The sequence below is a fragment of the Pituophis catenifer genome, unplaced genomic scaffold, assembly GCF_029215685.1.
Source record: "Pituophis catenifer annectens isolate HBS135680 unplaced genomic scaffold, rPitCat1.0.hap2 SCAF_10, whole genome shotgun sequence".
NCBI lineage: Eukaryota > Metazoa > Chordata > Lepidosauria > Squamata > Colubridae > Pituophis > Pituophis catenifer.
The window spans coordinates 5,568,800-5,593,974 of record NW_027256890.1 but is presented as its reverse complement, the minus strand read 5'-3'; the positions used below and the strand labels follow the sequence as shown (position 1 = coordinate 5,593,974).

General features: G+C 42.8%; 1 protein-coding gene across 2 annotated transcripts; it reads left to right on the top strand.

Moving 5' to 3' along the window:
* Positions 1-203: 203 nt before the first annotated feature.
* Positions 204-22,255, top strand: STX2 (syntaxin 2). 2 transcript variants are annotated; one of them, XM_070950321.1, is made up of 9 exons: positions 204-273; positions 2,287-2,386; positions 6,361-6,435; positions 7,246-7,319; positions 14,603-14,711; positions 15,297-15,370; positions 16,627-16,764; positions 19,527-19,637; positions 20,755-20,959. In XM_070950321.1, the coding sequence occupies exons 1-9, from the start codon at positions 253-255 to the stop codon at positions 20,836-20,838; spliced, it is 786 nt and encodes a 261-aa protein (XP_070806422.1). In that variant the 5' UTR covers positions 204-252; the 3' UTR covers positions 20,839-20,959. The 2 variants fall into 2 exon arrangements, with proteins under 2 accessions (XP_070806422.1, XP_070806421.1); XM_070950320.1 differs by lacking the exons at positions 204-273; positions 2,287-2,386; positions 6,361-6,435; positions 7,246-7,319; positions 20,755-20,959 and adding exons at positions 14,318-14,368; positions 21,949-22,255.
* Positions 22,256-25,175: the final 2,920 nt, after the last annotated feature.

Genomic DNA, 25,175 nt, shown 5'->3' with positions numbered 1-25,175 from the left:
TGTTTTTACAACCAAGGATTGTATTTGCTTTTTTGGCAGCGGCTGCCGCACACAGCTGGCTCGTGTTTAAGGGATCATCCGCTAGGACTCCAAGGTCCCTCTCACAGTTACTGTTTTTGAGCTCATTTTCGCCTAATCTGCATTTTGTAGCTTTGGAAAAGGGTTACTCACACGGTGAAATATTTCTGCTTCTTTTAGCGCACTCAAAACGAAGATGGAGAAGCGACGGTTGTCGTCGAGAGTGACCATTACATGGAAGACTTTTTCCTACAGGTAAAAAAAATATACGCGGGAAACAACTTTCTTAATGCAAGGAGTCCTCGACTTATGGCCACAATTGAACCCCACCTTTTTGTTGCTAAGTGAGGCGGTTGTCGAGTGAGTTTTGCTCCTTTTACAACCTTTCTCGCCCGGTTGTTATGTGAACCGCCATAGATGTTAAGTGAGTGACACGGTTGCTTGTGAAGTGAGTCAGGCTTCCCCGTGGACTTTGCTTATCAGGAGGTCACAAAAGGGGATCAAGCGACCCCGGGACACTGCAACCATCATAAATATGAACCAGTTGCAGAAGCGTCCGAATTCAGCGCCGTTGTAACTTCGAACGGTCACTAAAGGGGAGTCACGGACCACTGTAATTTAACGCCTACTCTTTTTTTGTGATCTAGTTGGCCTCCAAGACGTTGGGTTGTTTCGGAGCGTGTAACTTTTCTCAAGAAAATAGGAAAAATACAGGTAGTCTCCAACTTAACGACCACATTTGAGCCCGGAGTTTATGTCGCTAAGCGAGACATTTGTTAAGTGACTTTTGCCCCATTCTACGACTTTTCTCGCCACTTTGCTTAAGCGAGTCACTGCAGTTCTTCAATGAGTGACACGGTTCCTAAGTGAATCTGGTTCTCTCTCCCCCCCCCCAGTGACTTTGCTTGTCAGAAGGTTGCAAAAGGGGGGATCACGTGACTCTAGGACGCTGTGACCGTCATAAATGTGAGTCAGTGGTCAACGTCCAAATGCAAATCACCTGACCGTAGGGATGCTGATGTCAGGGCTCCAAGTAACACCCCCAACGAAAGAAGACTCCAAGGCTTGAAGTTCCTCAAAGTTCCATTTTATTAGAGGTGTCATATTGGCACATCTGGGAAAACCCGAATCTGAAAGTTTCCAGGTTTTCCCCACCCAAAGAAAATTTCAAGTCCCTGACCCACATGTCAATCACACGGTCCAATCAAAGCACCGTCCCAACTGGAGATGCCTCCCAGTTCCAGCCCTCCAGATGCAGGGCAAGATGTCCTTGACTCTCTGAGAAAGGAATGTTATTATGACTATATATCACACAAGCTCCATACAATCCCCCCTCCCAGTTTCCCACAGCAGTAAATGTGGCAGGCCTGAAGATCCAATGATGGCTTCCAGGCCTGACAGCTGCAAGGGTCCTAAGTGCGAAAAATGCTCCTTAGTCCCCTTTTTCAGTGTCGTCGTAACTTAGAACGGTCATTAAATGAACTGTTGTAAAGTTGAGGATGACCTGTAATGGCTTTGCCTTGGATTTGCCCAGAGACAAATAGCACTGTAGACTCTCAAGCTCCAGAAGCTACATCCAGATGTGTTTGGCAGGATTCCCCTGAGTTTTGTAATCCCTCGTGGGTGCCAGACAAGGGTCACACGTGGCTTCCCACGCTTTAGGGACTGTCCCCAATGTCTCTGGAGATTCTCAGTCATCCAGGTCACGGCTGTCCCAAAGGTGCCTTTTTCAAGAGGCACCTGGGCTTCCTTTGTTTTTCTTTTGAAGACGTTTCGCTTCTCATCCAAGAAGCTTCTTCAGCTCATTCAGCCTCTTCAGCTGAAGAAGCTTGTTAGATGAGAAGTGAAAGGTCTTCAAAGAAAAGCAAGAGTCCAGTTGCCTCTTGAAAAAGCACTTTGGGGGAAGAAGGGAAGGGAAGGAACGTTAAGGAAGGGAAGGGTAGGAAAGGAAAGAAGGGAAGGGAAAGGAAGGAATTTTGATCATATTTGATATTTTGATCAGGTGACCTGGGGATGTTGCAAGGGTTTTGTAAGTATGAAAAAACCTGAATCACTTTTTTTTTTTCAAAGCTGTTTATAGAGTCACTAAATGAACTAAATGAACTGTTCCAAGTCAAGGACTGCCTGCGTTTATGATTGATTGATTGATTGATTGATTGATTGATTGATGAGTCTGCTTGGATGCCACTTACCATCTACAATAGAGCACTAACAATCTGTAAATTTAAACCTGCTTCTTCTTGATGTCTTTTTTTCTCCTTTTCAAAGGTCGAGGAAGTTAGGAAATATATCTCTAAAATCTCAGATGTTGTAGAAGAAGTGAGGAAGAAGCACAGCGTCATCCTCTCGGCCACACATCCAAAAGATAGTAAGTTTTCCCAACTCTGTGCAACTGCCAAATAATAATAACTGCAAGGAATGGTGTGAAAAGCAGCAAAATCACAATTGAGCAGATCACGATGCAATGGGCAGCAAAGGCAATGGATGAAATTTGTGTTGTGTTGGCATAAAGTCACCATCAAGGTCGTGAAATGACCAGTGGATAACATACGGTGCATTGAATAGATAATTAGGAGTAAACAACTCCAACCCTCTTAATTGGGCTATTAAATTGAGACTTTGCTATATTTTTTGGGGTGGGTGAGAGGGTGTCTCTGATGAGTATATGGCCAAAGATTCAATCCTCCAAAAAATCAAAGTTGTGAGCTATTTCTACACTATTCCACTCAAACACTTGAATAGAATAGAATAGAATAATAGAATAGAATAGAATAGAATAGAATAGAATAGAATAGAATAGAATAGAATAGAATAGAATAGAATAGAGGGGGGAGCGGAGAGGAGAGAGAATGGAATAGAGTAAAGTAGAGTAGAATAGAATTCAGAACAACAGAACAAAACAGAAGAGGAAGAGGAAGAGGAAGAGGAAGAAGAAGAGAATAGAGGAGGAGGAGAGAATAGAAGGAGAAGAAGAGAATGGAGGAGGAGGAAGAAGGAAGAATAGAATAGAGGCGGAGGAGAGAAGAATAGAATAGAAGGAGAAGAATAGAACAGAACAACAGAACAGAACAGAACAGAACAGAACAGAACAGAATAGAATAGAATAGAATTCTTTATTGGCCGAGTGTGATTGGACACACAAGGAATTTGTCTTTGGTGCATACTCTGTATGCACCAAGAAATAATAAAATATATTCGTCAAGAATCATAAGATACAATACTTAGTGATAGTCATAGGATACTAATAAGCAATCAGATCATACCAGGAGACAATAAAAATAATATAAGTTGAAAAGATACAAGCAACATGGATATAGCCGTAAGTGGGAAGAGATAGGTACTAGTAAGGATGAGAAGAAGAATAGTCATACAGTCTTAGTAGTTAATTTGACAGTGTTGAGGGAATTATTTGTTTAGCAGAGTGAGGGATGGAATGCAAGAAGTGTGTTCCATTAAAATCGCTAAGCCTTACTTCCAAGAAAATAATAATTCTTCGCTTTGGGAAGAATTAAAACACGGTATATACCAAGACTGCTAACCCCACTAACTTCAGCTTTTTAAAAAAATCCACTTGTTTTCTCTAGCACTTATAATTGTGGGCTAATTTTAGTTCTTCGTTCTTGGATTCATGTATAAAATGAGCTAAATACAGGATACAGAGGTCTCCAGAGCCATGCCAGCCGTGCTTGGTACGGCTGTTCGGCTAAGGGTTATGAAGGGACAAGCATAGTTTTTTTTTTAAAAAAAAGAAAAAACCCAGCTTCAACGTTAAAATGGATGTTTGTGTAATAGCACTGCTGTTGTTCCCCTGTATAATGAATTGAAATTATAATTACCGCATATAAAGCATCATACATTTTGAAGGACTGTATAGAGCAGTGATGGCTAACCTTTTTGCCGTCGCATGCCAAAAGCGGGAGGAGCACAGAGGGTCGTGCATGCCCACACCCATAATTCAATGTGCCCCACCTCTCCCACGCATGTGCATGCAACACCACCACCACCAGCGCTCCCTCCCCTTTTGACAAGTGATGGCATGGTGGGCCTGTTAGGCCCATTTTTCACCCTCCCCAGACTCCAGAGGCTTTCTTGGAGCCTGGGGAGGTCGAAAACGGCCTTCTCCATCCTCTGGAGGCCAGAAATGGCCCGTTTCCGGACTTCCGGTGGGCCCGGAAGGCCTGAAAATCAGCTGGTCGGCGCCTGCATGTGTGCTGGAGCTGAGCTAGGGCAACGCTCGCATCCCACAGATAGGGCTCCACGTGCCACCTGTGTCACGCATGCCATGGGTTTGCCATCATGGGTATAGAGATTTCAAGTTCAAATACTTTCTCTTTATATATTCACCCTAAGAGCAGAGGGGAAAGTCAGCACTGGGAATCTGTGCTGCTGAATTGATTAGCGGCTCAGCAGGGGGATCTACAATATTGGGAGTATTTTATTTATCTATTTATTTGCATTCCTGCCTTATTTTTATTTGCATTCCTGCCTATTATTTTTACAAATAAATCAAGGTGGTGATCATATCCAATATATCCTCCGCTTATTTCCTCATCACAACAATCCTGTGAGGTGGGTTGAGCTGAGAGAGAGAGAGAGGAACTGGGCCAAAGTCGCCCAGCTGGGTTTCATGCCTAAGGCAGGACTAGAACTCACAATCTCCTGGTGATTGGCCCAAAGCCATCCACCCGGCTTTCATGCCTAAGGCGGGACTAGAAATCACAGTCTCCTGGTTGATCGGCCCAAAGTAACCCAGGCAGCTTTCATGCCTAAAGCAGAACTAGAACTCACAGTCTCCTGGTTGATTGGCCCAAAGTCACCCAGGTAGCTTTCATGCCTAAGGCGGGACTAAAACTCACTGTCTCCTGGTGATTGGCCCAAAGTAACCCAGGCAGCTTTCATGCCTAAGGCGGGACTAGAACTCACAGTCTCCTGGTGATTAGCCCAAAGCCATCCACCTGGCTTTCATGCCTAAGGCAGGACTAGAACTCACGATCTCCTGTTTTCTAGCCTGGTTCCTTAACCACTAGACCAAACTGGCTCTCTAATAATCTCTAATAATAATAAGAGTAAAAAAAAAAAAAAGATTGCAGTTCTGCTTCAAGATACATAATACACAGAGATATCCTTGCCTGTAAATTCTTGCTTTTGGTCAACTGATCAGTGACTGGAGTATAGAGGATGCTTCTTGTGAACTCCAGTCGAAGAGTGCTGGGAGATAAAGCTGAATTTTTTTTGGACAGGAAAAAGGAAACAGGTTTTCGTGAGTTGCAAGAGCTGGTGGGTGGAAATCCTTTCTCTGATTTGTTCGTATTGGTCTCGAGAGCTCCTGAAGGCTATTATGAAAACCCATGTAGGATTTCAAGCCGTTGACAAGAGTTAATGTATTGATCAGGGTGCAACCTTGATAACCCTTTTCAACTTCGGAGTCTTTGTCCTTCGATAGCAGAAGGAAAAAGAGATCAGAACTGAATGTGAGACATGGGACAAAATTTGGGGCAGGGTCATCATTTGCTCTTCACCCGTGGAAGACAGCCTGGTGTGAGTTTGGGTGACATGTATAGGGGAAGGACAGACAGCCTGGTGGAGGAGTCAAGAGAGTCATCAGCCTAGAGATGTTACTGTCAGCGTCTCAGCGCTGACATAGAAAAGGGAGATAAAGCCTGAATTTTTGCCTGCTAAATCCCTTTGAAGCTCGGTCTCCTTGGAAATGAAGAGGGGGGAAACATTCCTGTGAACTGACGAGGAAAGGAGTCAGGAGAGTGACTTGGAAGATAGCCAATGAGAAGCAGAGAATTGGGGATCGGAAAGGGAGGGATTGGGGGGCAAAGGTCAGTCCTGACCGCACGAGCCATGATCCGGTTGCTGTACTCGAATAAAGAGAAAATTTCCTTAAAGATTGGCAGTTTGGAAATTCATTTATTTTGAGATAGCATCGAAGTCTGACAGTTACATTCTCACAAAGGTTCATCCCTTCTTGAATTCCATTGATGTATCTAGCACCAATTTCATGCTGACCTGATTCTCGTGTGGACTCTTGACTCCTGATGTTGTCCATCCTAGTTCAGAGATTCCCTAATTCCAGGATCCTGTATGGGAACATCATTGAATGGTGCGGTTGGCCTAGAGGTGGCGCTCTCGCCTCACAATCAGGAGGCTGTGAGTTCGATCCTAGGTAGAGGCAGATATTTCTTTCTCTGGGCACAATGAGAATATATCTGCTGAACAAAAACTCTGCATTGGCGACAGGAAGGGCATCATTGTGTGTTCAGTAGGAGGTGGACAATGTTTGTTTGTATCATACTGAGCTCTTAAGCAGAATTCCCATTTCTCCTTTTGTTAAAGAAACGAAGGAAGAACTCGAAGAATTGAACAAAGAAATCAGAAAAACAGCCAATATCGTCCGTGTTAAATTGAAGTGTAAGTATACCCTGTGAGTAAAAATATAAGCGCTGAAACCATGAAAAATAACACTATATAGAAATTTTTACGAAGGTGCCAGAAAAAAGTATCTTTGCTACTGTCACATGATCTATTTATATTTGTAAAATATACTCCCCTTCTATGTGTATTTTAATTTGGTCTCTGATCGCAATAAAGCTTACTTACTTACTTATCTTTGCTACAGTTCAGTGTAGATTGTTCTGTGGATCGCCTTCTTTGTACTTGTACTGCATGAGAGTTTGGGGTGGGGGATCTTAATTGTCATTATTAATCCAAGTGGTACCAAACATTTAATTTTTTATGTATGTATCTATGTATGGATGCGGTGGCTCAGTGGCTAAGTCGCTGAGCTTGATTGAAAGGTTGGCAGTTCAGTGGTTCAAATCCTTAGTGCCGCGTAACGGGGTGACTTGTCCCAGTTTCTGCCAACCTAGCAGTCCGAAAGCACGTAAAAAAATGCAAGTAGAAAAATAGGGACCACCTTCGGTGGGAAGGTAACAACATTCCGTGCGCCTTTGGCGTTGAGTCATGCCAGCCACATGACCATGGAGACGTCTTCGGACAGGGCTGGCTCTTTAAATTTGAAACAGAGATGAGCACCGCCCCCACAAACTAGCACATATGGGAATGACTAGCACATATGTGCGAGGGGAACCTTTACCTGTATGTATGTATGCATGGATGGAAGGATGGATGGATGGATGGATGGATGGATGGATGGATGGATGGGTGAATGAATAAGGGGTAACGACTATCATCTCTGAGATTGTTTTGTCTGTTTCACAGCCATGGAACAAAGTTTAGCTCGAGAAGAGAACATCAATCGAACCTCTGCAGATGTCCGGATACGAAAATCACAGGTACACGTAGCAAAGGAAAGTCAGTCTTGGCAAACCACCATCAAAGATGAGAGAGCCCTAGCTGGGCAGGGGGTGGGGTGCGGGGGAGGGGTATTGCTTATAAATTCCTTGGGAGAAGAAAGGAAACTCGTGACATGCCTTTTGTTGGCCTGGTTTCAAAGAGAAGGATGCAGAAGAGAATCGCAGGCTGCGTCTTGAATTTGCTTTAACTTCCCGCGGAGGAAGCGCATTGTGAGGCATTTTTGCTTCCTCCTCTTTCGCGGTGTCCAGTGTGGCATTGAAAAGGGTGTCAAGGCTCTTGTTAAAAAGCAAACAATGGTCTTGCTGAATCGTCTCAACAAGGAGCCTAGTTGGATGTCGGCCATCATTCTTAGTGTGACCTATTGTTATGAGAAAGAGTGAAAACTAGAGCTAGGCAGGCAGGCACTTATATAAATGAAATAGGTAGGTAAGTAGGCAGGCAGGCAGACTGGCAGATCGACAGAGAATAGATTTAGACTAGACTTAAAGGTAAAGGTACCCCTTGCATATATGTGCTAGTCCTGACTCTAGGGGGCGCTGCTCATCTCCGTTTCAAAGCCGAAGAGCCAGCGCTATCCGAAGATGTCTCCGTGGTCATGTGGCCGGCATGACTCAATGCCAAAGGCGCACAGAACGCTGTTCCCTTCCCACCAAAGGTGGTCCCTATTTTTCTACTTGCATTTTTTACCTGCTTTCGAACTGCTAGGTTGGCAGAAGCTGGGACAAGTCATGGGAGCTCACCCCGTTACGCGGCGCTAGGGATTTGAACCGCCGAATTGCTGACCTTTCGGCATTTAGTCATGCCGGCCACATGACCACGGAGACATCTGACAGCGCTGGTTCTTTGACTTTGAAACGGAGATGAGCACCGCCCCCTAGAGTCGGGAACGACTAGCACATATGTGCGAGGGGAACCTTTACCTTTATGTCCTCCCTCCCTGGGGGCTGGGGCTGGTCATGTGTGAGACACTTTCTCAGATTACATTTCTGCCCTGGACTGAGGTTTCTTTTATCCAACTGTTGTCTTGGTAGTGGCTCTTTCTTCTGTTCCTCAAGGCCATTAATTCTACCCATTCAATCTCTCCTTTTTTTTTTAAACAAGTTTATTGTTTTTTTTCTCCTCTCCCACATTCACCCACATTTATTTACCTCCTCGATGCTCTGCCACTCCACTGTATGGGTTACTTTTCTCTGTCATTAGATCGACTGGGTGCCAATCAATTTTTTTTTTTCTCCACAGCTTTGTCCCGCCTCCTCCAACTGCGCATGTCCAGTCTTTTCACTCAGTCGCTGGTGATCAGACTAGTGCCTATCTTTCTATTGTTTTAAGCGACTTATTTAGATCGTAAAATAAAAGAGGAGTTTAACTTAAACTGTTTGTTGCTGCGCGAATAGGCGTTCCCGGCTGGGGCGCCTTTCGCTGCTGTTAAAAGCGATAATTGAAGACTTTAGGGAAGTTTGAACTTCCCTCAGCTGATTGTAGCCGCGAGCGAGGAGCGGATTACTGACGTGCCGGCAAAACCGCTCTCGCTATTTAAGCCTCATTAGCGGCAGTTTTAAAGTCCCTGCCTTGCCGGCAAACTTAACTATTCAGGAGCCGGCTTCCAGAAAGGAATAATGGGCGCTTTCAGCAGCCGAAAGAAGAGCGGCTAATTTGCTAATGGTCCGGCAGGATCAAACAGCAATAACGTCATCTCTTTGAACCGCCGTTACTGCGCCCAACCGTCATCTGGTCAGAGCGGTTAGAGGGTTTGGCTAACCAAGCCTGGTGGAAGCTGTGTGAGGGACAGTACCAGCGTTTGGTCTGGGTCCTGACTCCTGATTGTGAAAAGCAGCTAATTATTACAGGAAAGTATAATTTTTTATTCAAAGTCTTATTCTAATTTCGGGGGTGTTGTGTGACTTATTATGGCAGAAGAGGTAATTTCTTCTGAGTTGGATCAAAGTCCATCCCCTATTAGAGTACCTTCTCCTAAGCCAACCAGACAAAAAAAGGTTAAATCCAAAGCTTCAGGGCATTCTCATCAGCATCAATCCTCTCAAGCAGATGGGGCTTTGAGAATAACTAGACAAGATCAGCGCAGACATAATGCCTTGGAAAGGCAATTCGATAAAGCAAAGCGCTTGGCACAGACAAATATTCAAAGTGGGGAAAATGACCTAATTATGCTTAATTCCCAGTTGAACCAAGGTCAGCAGAGCATGATTCAGGATTCGGTTCCTAACCTAAAAAATATTGCAGCCCCATTGGCGACTGGTCAGAACATGGACCAAAATCCAGAGGAATTTATAGTACAAGAAGCAGTTCCATCAGGGCCTTTTATTAAAAATTTGACAAGGTCAGTCCCAGAGGCCACGTTTACGCCAACTGTGGCTGGACTTAGGCTTGGGGAGGATTCCCTTTCTGAACAAAATTCAGAATTTCAGGCCTTTTTGACCCAGACTTTTACCAGAATATTCCAAACAGGTTTACAATACTCAGGTTTACCTGTAGCACCTAAGGAACCAGTGGCTGTCCATTCTGGCCATTATCAGGTACCTAGGGCTGAGTTTTCACATTCTGTACAAGGAGGCAATTCACCAGAACTGATTGATCCAGAGGATAACATGGAAGAATTTGATTTATCTGATGATGATGGAGAAGTGGTTGACAAACCGGCATTTCAAGGTTTATTTAATTCTGCTCTATTTAAGTCACTCCTTCGTAAAGCAAAAATAGCTACAAATATGAATAGTGATTCTAACCAATCTTCTTCTTCTAATAATCTGGTTGATTCGATGAATAATCTTTTTCCAGTACCTACTTCGGATAGTGATTTTGTTCCTTATCCTGATTTATTTGCCCAAGTTGTCCAGAAACCTTGGGAACGAGCAGGTTCAATTTCAGTTCCAAATAACTTTGATAAAAAACTTTATTGTGCATCTCCAAAATTAGATACGATTTTACAAGTACCATCAATAGATGAGCCAATAGCTAGTCTTTCCTCATCATCTGTGTTAGTTGGAGATGCAGGAGATGGTTTAAGACAGGAAGATAAAAAAGCGGAGTTAACTTTCAAAAAAACACATCAAGCAGCAGCCTGGGCTATCAAGGCAGCTACATCTGCATCTTTTTTTAACAGAGCCTCACTTGTATGGCTCAGACAACTGAAGGATAGAGTACCATTTCAAGATAATCGCACCCAACATGATATGGCAAAATTGATTGCGGCAGCGGAATATGCCGCAGATGCTTCTTTAGACGCTGCAAAGTTTGCTTCTAGAGCCCTTGCGTCTACTGTTACTTCTAGGCGTCTTTTATGGTTACGTCAATGGCGTGCAGATATGAGATCAAAATGGCGTTTGACATCAGCTCCATATCAGGGTCATTCTCTGTTTGGAAAATCTTTAGATGCCGTTCTAGTGGAAGGACGGGATAAAAAGAAAGTATTACCTTTAGCTTATAGACGTTCTGATCGTCGGTTTTCTCCGTTTCCACGGCAGCCATTTCGTTCTGAGCAGGGATTTGGTGGATCCTACTCTTCACGTACATCTTACCAACAGTACAACAATGCCAATGAAAGTTCTTCCTTTCGGGACAGGGGAAGACGTCAGGCAGGGTTCAAAAGGCCATTTAGAGGAACGAGTTTTCGTTCCTTCCGTCGTGGAAAATGACTCTTTGATGCATTTTCCCATTGGCGGCAAAATCCAATTGTTCTATCACCAATGGGAAATGTCGACAACAGACAATTGGATAATACAAACTGTAACAGACGGACTTCAGTTGGAGTTCATTTCATTTCCCCCTTCCTCTTACATTCAATGTTCCCTACCATTGATTCAGTCCAAACAACATCTTATGAAAATGGAGATAAAGCATTTATTGGAAATAAAAGCAATCGAAGAGGTTCCTCTATTTCAACAGACAAAGGGATTTTATTCGATATTATTTCTTGTGCCCAAAAGCTCGGGTGGATGGCGCGGTATTCTAAATCTGAAACATTTGAATCTGCATGTGAGGTACCGACGCTTCAAAATGCATTCCTTGAGAACAGTACTCAGATGTGTTCGATCAAACGATCTCATGCAATCCATAGATCTGAAGGAAGCATACCTTCATATTCCCATACATCCTGCACACCGCAAATTTCTCAGATTTGCTTACGGGACCCAACATTTTCAATACCGAGCGATGCCTTTTGGCCTATCATCAGCCCCTCGTACGTTCACGAAACTCATGGCAGCAGTAGCGGCCACTCTCAGAGAACAGTCGGTAAGAATTGTTTGTTATTTGGACGATATTCTGATACTGTCTTCGACAATACAAAAGGCTCAACGGGACAGAGAAATAGTGATCAAATCTCTACAAGATCATGGTCTTACGATAAATTGGGACAAGAGTCATCTAGTACCCACGACAAGGTTATTGCACCTTGGAGCAATTATAGACTCAAAGCAAGGCATGGTGTATCTGTCAAAAGACAGACAAAACAGCATAAGGAATTTGATTTCACAGGTTCTATTTCACAGAACTGTTTCCCTGTTAATGTTATCCCAACTTTTGGGAAAACTGATATCGTCGATCAACATTGTACCGTGGGCCAGACGCCATTCTCGTCAACTGCAATGGCTTCTATTGCCATTTCAGAAACAAGGAATAGCCAATTCCTTAAAGAAAATAAAGGTTCCTCCGTCTGTGAGAATTTCGCTGAAATGGTGGCTATCCCCGGCCTTATTCAAAGGGACTCTGTTTCTAGAACCAGCCAGAGTCATTCTGACAACAGATGCAAGTCTCCTAGGATGGGGGGCGCATCTGAACTCTCAATTAGCTCAAGGGACGTGGTCGTTAGTCGAAAAACAACAGAACATAAATTGGTTAGAGCTGAGAGCGGTCAGATTAGCACTTCGACATTTCCACAGGGAGTTAGCACAGAAACATGTTTTAATTCTCACAGACAACATGGCCACGAAGGCACACCTAAACAGGCAGGGAGGAACAAGGTCAAAGTCTCTCATGAGCGAGACAGAGAGATTGATGGCATGGGCAGAAAGAAATTTAAGTTCAATAAGAGCAGAACACATTTCAGGATCACTAAATCAACAAGCAGATTGGTTAAGCAGAGGAATAATAGATCAGGCAGAATGGATGTTATATCCACGACTGTTCAACCTGATTGTAATCAAATATGGAACACCGATAGTGGACTTGTTTGCAACAGAGAAGAACAAACAACTCCCAAGATTTTTCTCCAGGTTCCCAGCTCCGGGGGCAGAAAATCAGGATGCGTTGAGGGCCCCATGGCCGAAGGGGCTTCTTTACGCATTTCCACCTATTCCGATCATTCCATATGTAATCAGAAAGATGATGAGCGAAAAAGCAGATCTCATTCTGATAGCTCCATACTGGCCACGTCGAGAGTGGTTTGCAGACCTAAAGGATCGATCAATAGACAAACCATGGAAGTTGCCACTGGACAGTACTTCTCTAAGTCAGGGAGCAATATTTCATCCAGATCCAGAATGGCTGCAGTTGACCGTCTGGCGCTTGAACGGATTCGTTTAATGAAGGACCATTTACCGAATGATGTTATTGCCACTATTCAAGCAGCCAGACGGCCAGCCACAATTCGCATTTACAACGCGACTTGGAGGAAATTTGCTCTTTGGTGCTTGGAAAACCATATAGACCCTACATCTGCGTCCATTCAAGACATTCTTAGATTCCTACAGTTAAGTTTCGATAAAGGATTGGCTCCAGCAACTCTGAGACGTCAGGTAGCTGCATTAGCCACAGTACTATCAACAGATAGAAAACATCCTATATCTCAGGATGAGAGAATAAAATCATTTTTACATGGTACAGTAAATTTAAGACCACCTGTGGTACATAGATTTCCGAATTGGGATCTTAATTTGGTGTTGCAATCTTTAACATCTGATCCTTATGAGCCCATTAAAGAATCATCTTTACGACATTTGACAATTAAATTAGCATTTTTGTTGGCTATAACATCAGCAAGGAGAGTGTCGGAATTGGCAGCATTGTCAATTCGAAAAGATTTATGTGTGTTTTTTCCGGATAGAGTTGTCATGAAACTAGATCCGACGTTTATTCCTAAAATCAATACTATTTTTCATCGGGCGCAGGAAATTATAGTACCAAACTTCTGCCCAGATCCGAAACATCCGAAGGAAAAGATGTGGCATACGTTAGATGTACGTAGAGCATTGAAATATTATTTAACTAAGACAGCGGAATTTAGAAAGACAGAAGCTTTACTGATTTCATTTCTGCCATCAACTATGGGTCAGAAAGTGTCATCAGCAACGATAGGTAGATGGATCAAGTTATGCATTTCGACTGCATATAAATTGAAAGGTTATCAAGTACCTGGGGGTATAGTGTCACATTCTAGGAGAAGTGCAGCTACATCGATAGCTTGGGCTAAACAAGCATCTATAGAGGAAATTTGTAAAGCGGCCACTTGGTCATCTATTTCCTCTTTTATAAGACACTACAGAATAGATACATTTGCATCCACAGATGCGGCTTTTGGTAGGAGAGTATTACAAGCAATAATTCCCAGCCATGGCCAGGAGATGGATGCAGTTCCCTCCCAAATCAATTAGGCTTGGGTAAGTCCCATACAGTGGAGTGGCGGAGCATCGAGGAGGTAAATGGGACGTTGTCTTACCTGAGCGTCCATTTGGTACTCGATGCTCCGACACTCCGACCCGCCCAGTTACTGTCCATCACCTGGTCCGGCTGGGGTGTTCTTTAATTTTTTCTCTACAGTGACAATTACAGGAGGACAGTAGTCGATGTAGATATGGAAGTCGATGAGTAAGGTCCTGAATACAATAAACATAACAGTCTGAGGATAGTTCTGGATGGACTTCGTGAAAAGACTGGACATGCGCAGTTGGAGGAGGCGGGACAAAGCTGTGGAGAAAAAAAAAAATTGATTGGCACCCAGTCGATCTAATGACAGAGAAAAGTAACCCATACAGTGGAGTGTCGGAGCATCGAGTACCAAATGGACGCTCAGGTAAGACAACGTCCCATTCTCTTTTATTCTTAAACAGTTCATTCTTTACCTCTAACAGTTCATTCTTTACCTAACAGTTCATAAATATATTTATCCATTCGATCTCTCCTTTCAATAAACATCTGCAACCCTGTGTCTGACTTAATCAGTAATGTCTGTAAAGGCCTTTGCTACAGAAGAGAACTCTCAAACTAATTATGTGCAAAATCCCCTTTATTATATCACCTTTTCCAGCATTCAGTGTTGACCCGGAAGTTTGTGGATGTTATGACGATGTATAACGGAACTCAAACCATCTTCCGGGAACGCACGAAAGACCAGATACGCCGTCAGTTGGAAATAAGTGAGTGATCTTTCCTTTGTTAATTTTCTCCTGCTCCGAAGAACCCGCCCCATCTTGCCAATGCTTTATAGCAGTGTTGGCGAACCTTTTCGGCACCAAGTGCCGAAACGGGAATGCGCGTGCACACAGGCAGGAAATCGGAAGAGCAGCTGCCCAGTGCGCATGCGCTCACCGGGAAGATGATCTTCCAGTTTCCAGCATGCCTTCTGGTTTCTGGCACGCATGCACGCTCAAAGACCAGCTGGCGCATTGGAAACCGAAAGAGCAGCTGTCCAGTGCGCCCAGGTTCCAGCGCGCTGGTCTTTGTGCATGCATGCGCACCAGAAACCGGAAGACCAGGTAGCCGGCATGCGCTCTTCCGGTTTCCATGCTCCTTCACACGTGAAGACCAGCTGGCCGGCGCACCAGAACCGAAAAGAGCAACAGGCGAAGGCTCGCATGCCCGGAGAGATGGCTCTGCATGCCACTTCCGGCACGCAGGCCATAGGTTTGCCATCATGGCATTATAGCAAAAATAAAATGCCAGGGAAAGGGGGATGGATGGCGTACCTTGCAAGAACCTGACCTCTTGCCATTTTTCGCTAGCTGGAAAGACCACCACGGACGAAGAACTGGAAGACATGTTGGAAAGTGGCAATCTTTCCATTTTCACTTCGGACGTATGTATTTCAAATCTGCGTTTGTTGGGTTGGGTGTGGCAAAAAAATATGGGTTAAAAATAAAACAGTGGCTTAGAAGGAATGATAAAGCAGCAAATAGACTGAAAACCAGAAATGTTTTTGTTGGGTATCCTACCGGAAAAATATAATAAAAGAAATACATATTTAATTTTACGTGTGGTGACAGTAGCGAGAATTGTGTATGCACAAAATTGAAATAAGAGAGGAAAGCGTAATAAAGAAAATATTAGAATCTGCTGGAATGGATAGATTAACATTGAAAATTAAGGCTAAGGAGGAAACAGAATACTTTTTAACTTGGGAATTATTTTATCAATGGTTAGAAAATAGAAGCAGAAGTTAGAAATTTAAAATTAAGGGGGATATGTAAATAAAAATGAAGTAAGTGTAATTAAATAATGAATATTGAATAATTATGATAAGTAAACATGATTAATAGATGGATAATGGTTACAAATGTGACATCAGGTTTGACAATATTAACTAATTAACTAATTATAGACAAAACAGTGTTTAATTATATAACGGAAAATGTTTACAAGGATAAGTGAAGATCATGGTGAATAGACTTTGAGAATAATGGTTACAATTATTGTGTGTATAAGGTTTATTATCTGTATTTAAAAGAGATTATACACAGAGAGTTCACTGCCCTTGTGGATATGGACATTATATATATATATATAACAAAGGAAATTGCATAATAAAAAATATTTTTTTAAAAAAATCTGCATTTGTTGGTTTAAAAGTTTAGTTTAGTTTGTTTTATTGATTAGCCCACGGCAGAGATGGGTTTCAGCAGGTTCTGACCAGTTCTGGAGAACCGATAGTGGAAATTTTGAGCAGTTCGGAGAACCGGTAGTAAAAATTCTGACTGGCCCTGCGCCCATCTATTCTCTGCCTCCCAAGTCCCAGCTGATCGGGAGGAAATGGGGATTTTGCAGTAACCTTCCCCTGGGGTGGGGAGGGAATGGAGATTTTACATTATCCATTATGCCTACCATGCCACGCCCACCAAGCCACACCCACAGAACCAGTAGTAAAAAATTTTGAAACCCACCACTGGCCCACAGGCCATATCAAAAGTGGCTTCAGTGTAGATTTTTATCTTTTTGGTCCAACGGACCTTTGAGGGAATATAAGCAAACGGAATTAAAGCAAGTTCTCTTCTTATCAAAAGGAAATGAATAAGCGTACTTATTTTGTGTCTCTCCTTTCCTCCCGACATCGCGAAGATCATTTTGGACACCAAACTAACCAGAGCAGCCGTCGATGAAATTGAGTCACGTCATAAAGATATTATAAAACTGGAATCGAGCATACAGGAATTGCATGAAATGTTCATGGACATGGCGATGCTGGTGGAGGTTCAGGTGAGTCTTTCAATACTGAAGTATAACATGGATGGTGCTTTGTAGGTGGAACCGTGCTGGAATAATGTTGTTCTTAGTTGCGAAGCCACATCCGACCCATCGCGACCCCATGGACAGCGTACCTCCAGGCCTTCCTGTCCTCTACCATCCTCTGGAATCCATTTAAGCTCACACCGACTGCTTCAGTACTCCATCCAGCCACCTTGTTCTCTGCTGTCCCCTTCTTCTTTTGCCCTCCATCGTTCCCAGCATTAGGCTCTTCTCCAGTGAGTCCTTCCTTCTCATTAGGTGGCCAAAGGATTTGAGTTTCCTCTTCAGGATCTGGCCTGGCACCTGTGGTGGCCAAGTGCTAAGGCAGTATTTCCCTCAAACCCTCCCTCCCTCTCATTATAATCTCCTTCCTTCCTTCCTTCCCTTCTTTTTCCTTCCCTCTTCTCCTTTCTTCCTCTTCAGGATCTGGCCTTCTAAAGAGCAGTCAGGGTTGATCTCCTCTAGGACTGACCGCTTGGATCGCCTTGCAGTCCAAGGAACTCGCAGGAGTCTTCTCCAGCACCAGAGTTCAAAGGCCTCCATTCTTGGAATAATAACCGTTGTTATTAAAAGACTGGTCTCGCCACGTGGGAAATGGCCTTCTAAGATGGTAGAATCCCCGTTCTAAGCAAATGGTACTAGCTTAGTAGCTATGGAGATCATATGTAAAATAGGATATACTGGTTTGGCACCCTTCCCGGTTCTGTATTCAGCAGGAAAACAATAATAGCTGGTAATTTTAGTAAAAGACCTTGAGTCATGGACGCAGTGTACTCGTCACATTGCATTACACTTGTGTAATTTGTGAAACATTGGTGCAAAACAATTCTATCTATATCTTATCCTATCCTATCCTACCTTGTCTGTCTGTCTATCTTCTCTGTATCAGTCTCATCTATATCTCATCAATCATTCTATCATTCTATTTATACAGGGGTTGTCTTCAAAAATTTTAGAAAGGGGTTCTCTGCCTGGTAGCTGGGTGGGCGTGGCCATGGTGGGCATGGTCTAGTTGGCCTCCTGCAATTCGGCGGGAAAGGGACGTTTTTGCTCTCCCCGGACTCCGGATGTTTTTTTCGAGCCTCCAGGAGGGCGAAAACAGCCTCCATAGGCTCCGGAAGCCCTGTGGAGGCCGGAAACGGGCCCGTTTCCTGAACTTCCAGTAGGCCTGTCTTTCGCCCTCCCCAAGCCTCTGCGCGAGTCCTGCCCTTACCTGCATCCAAAACGGGCCGCGGGGGGACTCCTGGGAGGGGTGGGCGGGGCCAGCAAGGAGTGGGATTTGAGGGTTCTCCGAACTGCATAGAATCTTAGCTAGAGGTTCTCCCGAACCCCTGAGAACCCCCAGCAGCCCCACCCCTGGATAAATCAGATACAAATTCCAAATAGTATTTTCTGGTTGAAAAACGTTTCTCAGGGGCGCTCATGGCTGTGACTATTTCTTGGGAAACCATTTACTGTATATGGGTGTTTAGATCAGTTTCGAATTCTCTTCTCCCAGAAAGCTTCCCTTCTAAAATCTAAAAATTATCCCATGCGCTTACGAATGTTTTCCATCCTTTAGCACAGGATGAAATTAGTTGCCCTACTGTTCACGCTGCTAATCTGAATTTTCATGAGCTGACCCTTTTAAGTTCCTTTCTTGAAAAAGTCATGGAAGTGAATGTTGTAATGAGCTTTTTAAACGTTTTGCTGTTTATTGCTGCATAATCACGTCTGCCGATGGATAGGACAACTCAGGTAAACTCTCTTCTGTTAATATATTCATCTTTTTGCCCATGCCATTCACCAAATTGCTTCATCAAACTCACATCAATGGCATACATACACCGGCATTTTAATCGAGATAGATTTCAATTATTGTTAGTCGAATGGGCTTTATTTTAGTACCTGCTGCTTTCAGTCAAGCGGTTGGGGAACCTTATGTTTTTCCAATTTTGGCAACTTGGAAGATATGTGGACTTCCACTCCCTATTAAAATGTCTGTACTGTCTACAAAATAAAATAACATTCATTTTTGCAATCCAGCTTTCTGGTTTTTACTCTTTTGTTTTATTTTTTCCCCTCTCTCCTGCTTTGTTGATGTGATTTCCGGGTATCCCAGTTAAACTCCCAACATTTAATCTCGAATCTCGCTGTTTGAGGAAGTTGCACAACATTCTCAGAGACTCTTCCCATCCTGCTTACAATCTTTTCGGACTCTTGCCTTTTGGCAGAAGATACAGAATAATTAAAACTCAGACCACACATTTTCTGAATCAGTTTTGTCCCAGAGCTATAATTGCACTCAACAATGAACTAAAAGGGCCACCATCAGTGAGCTATTGGACGGAATTACTTGGTCTGTTGTGTGGATGTTTGGGTGGTTTTAGGGGTGGGGAATTGTGGTGGGTGGGAGTGTGTTTGGGGATTGTTATGTGTGTTGGACCTGTCTTTGGGTGTTCAGTGAATTTCGTTGTATGGGTATACTGTGTATACACGTACAATGACAATAAAGTTATTATTATTATTATTAAAGGAATAAATAAAGGCAGCCTAATATTTCCATCTCGGTTTCCGTGAATGCCCTCATAACTGTTGGTCATCTTCATGTAATAATTCCATTCTTGGCTTGATTCGAACGGGGCGTCATTGCCATTCTGCTGTTGTCGAAAGGATTCCCAGAAGGTGTCATTAACGGCCAATTTCTGCTCTTTGTTGTTTTGTTGTGTGCGTTTCTGGCTTTTCCCCCAAAGGGCGAAATGGTCAACAGCATCGAGAAGAACGTGATGAACGCGGTGGATTACGTAGAACACGCCAAGGAAGAGACCAAGAAGGCCGTCAAATACCAAAGTAAAGCTCGTAGAGTAAGTTTTTCCCATGGGCAAACCCTGACCAGTTGTTTCTCAATGTTCTTTTTTTTAATATATTGTGTGTTGTCTTGCTTACCCACCGCAGTCCTTCCCGTGCCACAGTCCTTCTAGCATTACAGAGAGTCCTCGACTTACAACCTCAATGGGAAGCTGAATTTCTGTCGTTAAGCGTGGCGGTTTATTTATTTATTTTATTTATTTATTTTATTTATTTTTTATTTTTATATGCCGCCCTTCTCCGGAGACTCAGGGCGGCTTACAATGCATTAAGCGATAGCCTTCATACTTTTGTATATTTTATACAAAGTCAGCTTATTGCCCCCACAAACTGGGTCCTCATTTTACCCATCTTAGAAAGGATGGAAGGCTGAGTCAACCCTGAGCCTGGTGAGAATTGAACTCGCAGTAATTGCAGGCAGCTGGATGTTAAATGCTGCCTTAGTAGGAGGCATTAGCCTCCTACGCCACTCCAGTCGTGCCTGGTTTTATGACCTTTTGACCACCGTTACTAAGCGAATGCCTACAGCTGTTTATAAGCGAATCATGCAATTGTTAAGTGAATCCACCTTTCCCTTCCCCTCCCCCCCCTTCCCTCCACTGGCTTTGCTTGTTGGAAGCCCGCCGGGAAAGTCACAAATACGGATCATGTGACCTAGATAGATAGATAGGAAGGAAGGAAGGAAGGAAGGAAGGAAGGAAGAGGGAAGGAAAGAAAGGAAGGAAGGAAGGAAGGAAGGAAGAAGGGAGAGAGGGAGGAGGGAAAGAAAGAGAAAGGAAGGAAGGAAAGAAAGAAAGAAAGAGAAAGAAAGAAAAAGAAAGAAAGAAAGAAAGAAAGAAAGAAAGAAAGAAAGAAAGAAAGAAAGAAAGAAAGAAAGAAAGAAAGAAAGAAGATAGATGGGTGGGTGGGTGGGTGGGTGGGTGGAAGGATAGATGGATGGATGGGTGGGTGGGCTAAATGAATGGTTGTAAGTCGAGGGAAGCCTGCTCATTCTGAGCCACTGTATCCGAGCTCCTCCCTGCCTGTTGAGAACTGACTCCCATTTCCATGTAGAAAACCCCCCCCAAAAAACCACCCTTAACTGAAAACAATCGCCTTGTTTTCCTTTGGCAGAAAAAATGGATTATTGTCATTGTTGTGCTGGTGCTGTTAGCTCTACTAGCTCTAATAATTGGCTTGGCTGTTGGAGTGCCGTGACGCTTAGATAACTGTCCGTGAGCAACTTGTCCCTGCTACCTCTCAGTAAGTACTAATCAACTCGCTGGCCTCGCCTGTTAACCTTTTCTAAAACTGTAATCTGTGTATTCTCGCTGCAATGTTGTGTGTACGCCTGCCTTCTTCCCAGCTGCCTGACAGCAAAAAAAACAAAACAAAACAAAACAAAAAACCCAGATTTTGCACAGAGACTTAGATCTCTGGTGGCTAATTGCCTCTTAAGCACTTTTGTTTTGCATTCCAATATTTCTTGGGCTAAAAACCCAGTTGGGTTTTGCACTGCTTCCTTGCCCCCCCCCTTTTTTTTTTTTTTTTTTGAAAGGCTAGGAAGATGGACGTTTGAGGTTTTTACGGAGAGTTTTTCATCAGTTTATAGAAGAGGACGGGATGAAGGGAGATTGAGGATTAAGATCAACCGTCTGTAATCCCCTCCTGATCTAGGCGAGCTTGATTTCAGCAGATCTTTTGGGGAGGAGACGACACTCTAGATCAGTTTGCTACCCCATTCCTCCGTGCTTTGTAACGGCTTGCATCTGTACTGTTATGATGAAAAATGCCAAAATAGAGCACAGAGAAGAGCAACAAAGGTTGATCAGGGGACTGGAGGCCAAAACATACGAAGAACGGTTGCAGGAACTGGGTGTGTCTAGTCTAGTGAAGAGAAGGACCAGGGGAGACGTGATAGCAGTCTTCCAATATCTCAGGGGCTGCCACAAAGAAGAGGGAGCCAAGCTGTTCTCCAAAGCACCTGAAGGCAGGACAAGAAGCAACAGGTGGAAATTAATCAAGGAGAGAAGCAACCTAGAACTAAGGAGAAATTTCCTGACAGTGAGAACAATTAATCAGTAGAACAACTTGCCTCCAGAAGTTGTGAATGCTCCAACACTGGAAGTTTTTAAGAAGACATTGGATAACCATTTGTCTGAAGTGGTGTGGGGTTTCCTGCCTAAGCAGGGGGTTGGACTAGAAGACCTCCAAGGTCCCTTCTAACTCTGTTGTTCTGTTAATTCACATCTCACCTCTTTGGTTTTTGTACATCTGTACGTCACTGTTTGGGGGATGAGCTAATCCTAGTTTCCCCTCTCTTTGCAGAAATTGATGTTCATGCTAATTTGTGTCACTCTCTTGATTGTTATCGTTGGAATTATCCTAGCGGCACACTTCTCCTAGCCTTTATTCGGAGGTTGGGAATCTCCTTGAAACTCTTCCAACTTCTCATCAAGATGCCTTTTCTTGCCATAACGAGGATGTTCTGTTTTCCAAGATGGCAAAATTAAGTAGTTGTTTAAGGATCTTGTAGGACTCTTCACGCTTTGATATCTGTAGACCTGAATCAAAACATGAAGGAAGCTGGAAAAACCTCCGAGATGGACTCATTTAAAGGCTGCTTTAATTTACATACATGCAAATATATATATATATATGATGAGTTGCAAAGCTTCCAGCCCATCAGTGTTACCAGTTGGAAATGGGTAGAATTCATCACCCAGAAAACCAGAGATCTCAAAATTTTTGTCTTGTTTGAAACTAAAGCAGCCATAAATGCAATTGACTGTAGCCCTAAACACTGTATTTCAGAGGTATGTTTCATAATAATAATTGCATTTTATTTTTTAAAGCAAAGAGGATTGAGATTGGGGGCATAAAATTATTTTCTCTTCTCTCCGGTTTTTGTGCCTTTTTAAAATCATCTTAAAAACTGCTGCATAATAAACAAAATGTTTTTTAACGTTTTAATCGCTTCAAGGACACAGGGTGGGGAAATCTTTAAGTGCCTCCTTTTTTAGCGGCAAATCTGCAAACGTTTTTTGAGAAACGTCAGTACTGTCGTTAAATAATGTTACTTTACTCCTGGTCCCAGACTGAGACGGTTCACACATAAAGCTGGGGCAAAATCAGGGCTAGAGTTAAGTCTTCATGCTCAACTGTCCTCCAGCTGAGCAAAAACTTTTTTTTTTGTTTTGTTTTTTTGTTAATACAGAAGGTAGTTTGGCATTACATTTGAGCCAGCAATCCTAGTTTAGGATCTTAAACAGAGCAGCAAATTAGCCCAGGGCTTGAAATTGACACAACTTGAGCATTGACCAAAAGTTCGTTTGAAACCATCTTGTCCACTGACGTTTGCAATAAGCCAGTTTAGTTGCCTCATAAAATGAAATTAACCTTGACTTGAATCCTTGTGAGCCTTCAGAGGACGAAGAAAGCGTGCAGGAATCACAATTCTCACTTCTGTGCAAAGCTAACACTAAACCCAGCTTTAGCGTCACGAGTGAACCGAAGCCTTCCTCATCTTAAAAGGTATATTTTGACTGTGAAGTTTCATTAAGCTATTTTGTTTTGTTCTAATTTCAGATTTATTTATTTTTTCTTTCTAAAGCCTCAGAAAGCACGGCATGGTTGAGATGAGCGTGGGGTGGGTTGCACTTGATTTTAAGCTGCCTTTGAGAAGGGCCTTTTTGCTGTATCTTTGAACCCCTTCAGTCAAAGAACTGGAGAAAGGCCCGTTTTGTGTGAAACAAATTCTCATGTGCGATGTGAGTTTGCACAGTTTCTGCAGCTCTCCATAAATTTAGTAAGGCAACTGCAGAAAATGAATTTTTAGGTTGCACACACAAGTCTAATAAGGGAGAACGAAGAGGCCTTCAAGCTGAATTTTATTAATTCGCCTAAGCTGGAATATGAAAGGAAGGGGCTTACTTACTAACGGAGTAAAATTGGGATTGCATTTACAGCTTTTGTCTAAAGTGCATTCAAGTCCTTAACTTTCTTGTTGCAAACCAGCTGAGGAATTATGACGAACATTGGTCATTATCTTTTTAAGGCTTGCGTCTTAAAACAAACCCTGATTTTGTTGGGAGAGGTGACTCCAAAAGTTGATGTGGTTTGCAAAGATCTCAGTTTAATGGTGGTTAGTTGCACTGAAGTCCCGCAGACTTTAACGGGGACATATTTCCCTCTAGATTTGAACCTGAAATGTCCAGCTGTCTTAAGAATTTTTAAAACAATTCAGAGGCAACCAAAATAAGTTGTGTCTTAACCTCGCTTAACTTTTTTTTGTTTTTGTTTTGGTATGGTATTATTCCTGTAAATATATGTACATGTAACTGTGTTTTTGCTTTCTTATTGTTAAACTATATATGTAGCTATTTATGCCGAGAATGAAATAAATTGTGATAGGTGCCTTACTTGTTTTTTAACAAAACCTGCTTTGACATGCTTCTTTCGGCGTTTTGATTCAAGCATAACTTCAGGTTTATTTTACCTTGCTGCTAATCTTATTTCCTAGAAAACTTAAGTGTTTTATTGAACACATCGCTGAGGGCATAGTTTGTAGGCGTTTAATGCCCTCGATGCTAATTTTAGGAATTGGCATTTTGAAATATCAGTTCTTCCGATCTGTGTAACTTCTAGAAAGTTTTAAAATGGGAAAGCTGGGCATCAGACGTTGACTTCGCTTGGTAATGGATTTGATTTTGCTTGGAAAGATACACTATGGAAGAATAATTGATTGGTTTATGGCTTTTTTAAAAAAAAAAATAATAGCAGCCTTTTATTACCCTGTTTCCCTGAAAATAAGCCCTAGCATGATTTTTAAGTATGTGCCTAATATAAGTCCTACCCCCCAAAATAAGCCCTAATTAAAAGCTAAGATCCAGTCTTATTTTCAGGGAAAACACGGTATTCATAGAGAGAGGTTTGGAAATAAACTGGGAAGAGGAAAAACTTCTCAGGTTATTTAACCTTTAAGTCCACTTTAAGATCTGTGGACTTCAACTCCCAGAATTTCCAAGTCCCCAGGTCTTAAGGTTGCCAAGGTTGGACACCTCTGTCTTAAGGCTTTGAAGTTTATTTTTATTGTCCTTTTAAAGTGGTTGCTTGACATCCTCAGTACAAGGGGGAAAAATGGTTTGGATATACACAGACTTCCTAAAAATATAGTCCTTGCCGGTTTCCATCTTTCATGCATATTTCTTTTCACGATGCTACAGCAACAGCTTTCAAGAATCTCCTACAGACGGCTCCGAATAGGGTTTTGCGCTGGCTAAAAAGAGGGAGATTTTGGTTAGCTGGGATTGATCAGGATTACAGCCAAGCTGGTTGGGAAGATCCACCTTCTCCCTTTCATCTGTGCCCAGGCCTTTGCAATATCGGCAGTCTCTCTGCTTCCTAACATTAAAACAATAAAATAATGGGAATTACGAGAAACATTTAAAAAAAAAACAAACAGCATTATAGCCCAGGCACTTCAGGCATGCGAAATCCTACCTAGCCATTTTCTAATCATCTTTTAGTTCATTTCAGAGCTTCCTACAAAATAA

Excerpts from the sequence above, each read along its gene's own strand:
- STX2 (XM_070950321.1), top strand. The coding sequence starts at position 253 with ATGGAAGACTTTTTCCTACAG. Across the intron at positions 14,712-15,296 it reads ACGCCGTCAGTTGGAAATAA|CTGGAAAGACCACCACGGAC; the intron begins GTGAGTGATCTT and ends ATTTTTCGCTAG. Across the intron at positions 19,638-20,754 it reads ACCAAAGTAAAGCTCGTAGA|AAAAAATGGATTATTGTCAT; the intron begins GTAAGTTTTTCC and ends TTCCTTTGGCAG.